At 45.3% G+C, this 6,967-nt stretch overlaps 1 protein-coding gene across 1 annotated transcript in view; it reads right to left on the minus strand.

The window, feature by feature from the left end:
* The window catches only part of CACNA2D4 (calcium voltage-gated channel auxiliary subunit alpha2delta 4), a 155,081-nt gene that overhangs the window by 24,308 nt on the left and 123,806 nt on the right, over positions 1-6,967 (minus strand). Inside the window, exon 27 of the mRNA XM_034758909.1 lies at positions 3,274-3,335. Within this exon, the coding sequence (XP_034614800.1) occupies positions 3,274-3,335 (62 nt within the window). The remainder of the gene's footprint in view (positions 1-3,273; positions 3,336-6,967) is intronic.

The raw sequence follows: 6,967 nt of genomic DNA on the forward strand, positions 1-6,967 counted from the left end.
CAATAGAATGTGAATGTGCTCCGATAGCCTCAGGCACCATCCATTTGTTTCATTCAAGTATCTACGGATACCAAAGTTGACGTGTGTCACACCATTGAATTGGCTAGGACAGGAGGAGTTAAACAGTGAGTAACAAAAGCCTTCAAGTGCTTATTCATTTCATAACTATTCCGTGTTTGTGTCTGTCTCTTTGTGTTATTTTGTAATGTTCTTTTCCTTGGGGGCAGGGGAGGGAAAGCTGACGCAGTGTTGCCAATTTCTCTACAGGGGGTCCCCTTCCTTCTATGGCTTTCCTGAGATTGGGGAAGAATAATGACAAAGATGACAGGCCTTGCCTACTCTGGATCAGCTGCTGACTATTTTAAAACTGCAATAAATTCTATAAAAAATAAGCCCCTCTCCGCCTGCCCTTCCTGGCTGTCTCTGAACAGCTGCAGGTAAATCGGCCTCTCAAATCACAGCAAAACTGTTCGTGTTGTTTCTCATCTCACGTTCTGCAACACAGAGTGCTATTTCCATAGAGCCACGCTGTGTCCTGTAAGCGTATTTCAAAGGATGATCAAAGAATTTTCAGTTTGTTTCAGGCTCCATGGCTTTGTGCCGTTGCATCTTCACGCCACAACTACATCCACTCTTCACATCTTGATAATGGTTTAATAGACCATGACATTACCTGGTCCACTGTTATGATGTGATGGTGCAAATGTTGCCTTGTCATGATGGGATTATTTCATCCCCACGTGACATACAAAAAAGTGGCAGCCCTAGACGTCACTCTGGATTTGCTCTGGTTTGTGCGGCTGAGAACTATGGCCGTAATAAACCCAAGAGTATTACCCATAGGGATGAAGATTAACAAACCGAAGTGAAGTCAACTGAGTTAGCCCAAGGGACAGTTTGGGCCCATTGTGTCTCTTGGCTCGTTGTGTCTTTTAGCTCAGGGGTTGAAGTGATCTCTCAGAACTACCAGCTCCGCCATCGCCCAGCAATGGAATTTCATTAGACTGTAATAACATTTCAGGAGTGTGAGAGTTTGTGTACAAGCTGCAACTATCTGGATCCAGATTTCAGACACCTCAAAGTTAAGGCTGTTCAGAACTGGGGGTTTAGTTCAGCCTAAGATAAAGTCAGGGGCCACTTACAAAATTCAAGTCCAGATCCATGTTCAGATTTCAAGGCCCTCCCGCAAAGTAAAGGTCCTGGGTGTTGGTTTGCGTCTAGCTCTAGTTTAAATCTATTTATAATGCTGTTGTGCCTGTTGATGAGGGCAGCAGGGAAGAGTTTTCTAATAACGTACAGAGGGAAAAGTGGATAGTCTTCCAAGGTGAAGTTTGAATGTATCAATTAGGATTGTATCATCCAGTCAGTGGCCGGCTGGGGACTGGCCCAGAGAAGAGAGATGCAGCAGAATCTGACCAAACCCAAGAGTTCAGGTGAGAATCCCTAATAAACCCAGAATTATTTTCAACCTGAAAGGCCACAACACTCATTCCCAATACATGCTTACATTGCAGCATTTGGACAGATTCTCATCTTGGCATAGGTGTGAATCCGGAAGAACTTTCTTAAAGCCTTTGGAATTACTCCAGGTTTGCAGCAGTGGGAATGAGATTAGAATCACCTTTGTTCATTCTGCTCGAAAAAGAGCAGGAAATTTACATGAGAAAACCACAGGGATGGGGATATTTGAATGTGTGCTCCCCATTTATTTTGGGACTGCTGCTTTAAACATTTCTGCATCACTACTTTCCAAGGGACCCATCCACATCCGGCTCTGTGGTTTCTTAGGTGAGTCTCTGAATCACTTCAACCCAATCTACTTTAAGCTTTGTCAAAGACACTTAGTTACTGCAAAGAAAAACACAAGCTAAGTGGGCTTAGACTGTCGCCAGCTACTAGAGGCAAGGGACAGCATATATCATACAAAGACATATAAAATACACATGACAAACAAAGCATCATACAACACAGGCAGGGACGCAGCGGGGAACTCTGGGAGATCTCTCTGTCCTGAGCTCCTGTCTACTTACATCAGTGTCATTGGGCTGGGCGGGAGTGTGGGTATGTGGAGCAGTGCAGTATGCAGGAGAGATGTGGAGAGAAAAAACAAAATGTTCATTAATGACTCCTTATTGAACCGTTAGCTAGTGCCAGAAAGTCAGGCAAACTCTTCTTTCACACGAGTGAGTGTTAGAAACAGGGCTTCATCCCTGACCCAGGAACCACCCGTCAGCTTCTTTATTCTTTCTTCCCAGGCTCATTTCACCCCTGGAATGAATGTATGTTAATATGTATTTATTTCCTGGGGTCACGTCCCCCAGAAGGTTCTTGTACAACCTCCTTTCAATAACCCCCCTTGATAAACCTCCAACGAGTTCCTATTCCCTCTGTGGAAATCTCCTTATTGCCAGGTATCCTGTCAGACATACAAGCAGGGCACCTCAGTCTCCAGCCTGCCAAGAGCCCTCCCTCTGCCACCAATGGCAATAAAAATCCTTTTCCATTCCCCTCAGGCTCTCCAGTCATGGGGATAAGTTTCCTGAGCTCAAACCAGAATAATTCTAACCTGGTAACAGTTCCCTCTGCGGGCACAAGGCAGACATTTCATTCTTTGCATCTTCAGTCCGATGAGACTTATCCCCACAATGTGCTGCCCATATTCCCTAATATTTGGAGAGTGCCCCTTGCTGGTAACAAAAAGGCATTTCCATTCTCCTCCTTATCATACCCAGGAAATGCTCTAGTTATCCCAATTCTCTCAATCTGATCAGACTGTCTGAACTAGCACAGCCTCGCAAATTTCTCCTGGCCTGCTAGCCTGGAGCAAGTCTTTTTTTTTATTTTTATTTTTTATTTTGAAGGCTAGTAGGATTTCATCATCATCAACATCATCGCTGAGATCAGGATAGTAAAGGAGGGCAGGGAGATTTTGTGCCCCAAATTACAACTTTTCATTATGGTTCTGAAAGCCTGAATGAGTGCAAACATATTTCCACAATTAACATGTCAGCTGCAGCAGAGTTAATGCCAGGCCAGGATTCTGACATTGTTAACGCAGCGTTCCTAGAACAGACTTGCGGCTCATGCAGCATTAGAGCTGTCAAAGGATTAGAGAAACGTGTAACTTAAAACTAATCTACCACATAAATCTGTTTAATACAAATTTCACAAAAGCCTTCATGGAACTGCCACCAGAAATCAATGTGCATAGCATGGGACAAGCAAAAGGAAGGTGGTGAAATCATATCTCCACAGAATTACTGCCATTCCTACCTGCCGCGTAGCCATCCAGAACTTGCGTTGGAGTAATTCCAGCTTAATTTGCACACCCACAGCTACGGGGAAACAAAAGTGGGGAGGGAGGGCAGGGGGGTGAGAGAAAAATAGCTACAAGTTAGGAAAGGAAAAAAAATATTTGCATGGAACAACAGGACAAAATTGCACTCCCAGCCTGCTTCCAAGTGTAAATGACGAACTGAAAGGTAAGCACTGAGTCAGACAGTCAAGTGAGAGTCAGAGGTTTAACAGGCTGGGAGAAAAGGAGGTGTCAATTGCTGTATTGAAATATCGACACCTCCCTCCCACTAAACACTACAGAGCTCCGAACAGATTTAAAAAAGGCTTTTATCTTGGGCTGTCAGATATTTTCAGGCCAGGGCGGACTGTTAGAATCATCTGGGCTGATCTCTTGCTATAACGCACTTTGACTCAGAAAGCCCCCACCTCCAGGGAGACTGCAACCTGAATGCAGCAATAAAGAAAACATTTACACCACAAATTAAGGCATAATTGTAGGCATGGTAGGGAGGATGTGGCAGCATGGGCTAGCAGCCCAAGAATGTACCCAGGCTCCCTAGTGGGCTTGTACTAGGCCGGTGAACCTGCGCTGAAGCCTGTGTTGCTGTGTGCTCAATGCTATTGTTACCCATGCTAGCTGGATTCAATAGTTTACAATTACACTCGAATTTGTGGTGTAGATGTGCCCATAGGCTATTCTTGATCAACAATAACAGTTGCAAAAATCTACACAGAAATATAACACCTGTCAGGAGAAAAGGGGAGATTTTAAACTCACTGGTTGCTCTTCCCAGCTGAGTGCATCTTCCCCTAGGCCAAAGGGTATTCTTTAATCAGTCTTGCCCTGATTTTGTGCCTCAACCCCTTCCGCGCACTGTCACATCCCTATGGTTGTGCCCTCTGTAGAAGCAAAAAGTGTGCAGTGTCCTTCTGTAGGACGTAGGAATGCCCCTAGCTGTACATACAAATGAAGTAACAAAGATTAACGGGCAAGTGTCAACCCACAGAATCGACCAGCCAAATCAAAGGGGCCTGCAAGAAATCCAGCCTCAAGAATGATCTTAAAATATGATAAAGAACAAAGAGAAAGAGAGTCGGAGAGGAAAGCATGAAAGGGAGAGATGGAGGGCCTGGTCCCCTCCAGATTTACACCAGCGTAAGTGAGAGGAGAATCAGGCCTGGTGAGTTCTTTAAGTCTATATTATGCAACTTTATGTGTGGCTGCTTTTAAGATAACTTTGATTTGATGTTGTAATTCAGCTGGGAAGGAATAAAAACCAGAGAGTGCAATAGGTATTGTCATGCTACGTGCACAAAGAACCTGGCAGCTGGCATCATGGCCATGGTACATCATCTCTACTTGTAACGCCCTGGTGTCAGTGTCCTTCCTGTCACATCCTTACTGCTGGTACATCTTACAAGATCCCACTTCACTGGAAGGTTTTTATCCAGAGCTCCCTATTATAGAATGAATCTGGCTGCTGTGAAATGGGGAAAGGAATTATTTTCTACAGCTGTCTAAAGCCCAGAATACACAACCTGACAAGACATAAGATTCATTTAAGATTCATCTGGATCTAAGTCTCCGAATACAAGGAAAGAAGAAAAAACACGGCTGAGTTCAGCCCTGGTGTAGTTCCACTGACTTCAGTTGGGTTACCCCAGGGGTGAATTGAGCACAGCGGCCTCAAAGACCAGTCTGTGTTGGAGTGTGATAGAGTGTAAATGATGATGATGTTGTTGAGTTCATCTAGAAGATGGGCTGATTTTGTACATACCGTAGCTTTGAATAAATTCCTTGTTATCCTTTAAAACCATCTCAAGCAAGAGTCATTCCTCCTATCAGAGCCGATCACATCAATGGGAGTGAACATTACCAAGGACATGCAGATTTTACAAGACTGAGGAGGAGTTGGTACCAGGACAACTAACCTTGGAACACAGGGAGTTATTGAGAAGCTCATGTTTTTGCCAAGAGGGACCTAAGGCCTGAAATGTTGTTCAAAGGAAATTAAAACCTTTGTCATGAACCCTTTCCTCCTTAGCCTATAGGGTGCAAGTAACTTCCACTGCAGAGTTACTTGTGTCATGAGGGGGAATAGGGCTCCTGGGTTTGTACTGGTGCTTTCTGGCAACCAAAAGAGAGAGAAATCCATCACTTCTGTCCCTCCTGGGCTACCCAGTAGCTAGCCCTCTCCTTGCCATGTAGCCTGCAGCGATGTGTCTTCCTTCTGGGCAGTCGGTCAGCTGTCTTTCTCCTTTGCATGTGGCCCTTGCCATTGTGTGAAGCCACCTCTCTCCTTTGCATGTAGCTTGGCAGTTAGCTCTCTGCTTTCCATGTAGTCCAACAGCTAGTCCTCTTTCCTTGTAGTGGTCTCCTGGTGATGTGACCCAGCAGCCATCCCCTCCTACCCCATGGGGCTCACACCCACTCTCCTTTCCATGCATTCCTGCAGCCAGAAGATGTAAGAAGGTGAAATTTCAAGCAGTGTAGGATCTACTTTAACTTGCACTGTGGTTTGTCTCTCTCTGGCTGGTCTCCACTCAGGGGACCAGGAATAGGAAAACCTGACCCCTTCTTGGGTCTTGTCTGCTGACTGGAACCCCCTGTCCTTGCCTATATGGAGAATGGTAGTGGTTCTCAGTGGGGACTACATTAGCCTCCTCTGCATTCATGTTGAGCCTGGGGGTTTGAGAAAGAAGAGGCAGGGGACAGCCTGTCAGGCTATATCTATACTTGGGTGTGATTCCCAGCTCATGTAGACATACTTGCACTAGCTCACATCAAGCTAGCATACTCAAAATAATAGTGTACCCATGATAGTGACAGCACGGGCTAACTGTGCTGCATCCAAACCTGCCTGAACCCCAGGGATTCATATTCAGGGTGGCTAAGCCCATGCCATCGCTGTCCACGCTATCCTGGCTACACTACCGTTGAGATAGTGCTAGGATGTAGAGGTAGTGTAAGGGGCAGTAAGCAGTAGGGGGCCTGGCTGTCCTGCAGGTTGGCCATGCTTTGGAAGGGGGAGGGAGGAAGGAGGAAGGCAGAGGCACAGATTCAGGAGACAACGAGTCAGAAGCTTAGATGAGAGGAAGGAAAAGCTGGTGATAAAAAGTCACTGCATGGGCCAAAGAATAGCTAATAGCTACCTGAGATCCTCCTTTGCTCCAGCACAAGATCTGAGTTCCACTCTGCTGTGAAATTCAGGGTGGCTGTGGAGTACAGCATAGGAACAACCATAAAGTCCTAGAGGTGACCATGGATAATGGTATTATTTCTACTGACATGCTAATAACTTGAGCAACTGTAGTTCCCCTGCGGTAGAATAAAGTACATGAAGGGAGACAACATAACATAGGTTAAATAGTCAGATATTGATGCGCTATTCAGACATCCCAAGTTCATGCATAACTTTCTACCAGCAGGTAACATCTAGTCACTGCAAACTGAGCATGTCCCTGCAGTTCTATTGCAACTGCATCTTTGAGAAACCACATACCACTGCTCAACATGTTGTTTATACCATTCCCCTCCACCTGTTCATTCTTCCCTTCGCCATGTCTGTTGTCATTAACTCATCCACTGTCTGTCTCGCTCTGTCTGCCTTTTCTTGGGTTATCTTATCCATATGCCTTTCTCATAAGGAGCTTTCCTCAAGATTTCATT

This window comes from Trachemys scripta, chromosome 1, assembly GCF_013100865.1.
Source record: "Trachemys scripta elegans isolate TJP31775 chromosome 1, CAS_Tse_1.0, whole genome shotgun sequence".
Classification (NCBI taxonomy): domain Eukaryota; kingdom Metazoa; phylum Chordata; order Testudines; family Emydidae; genus Trachemys; species Trachemys scripta.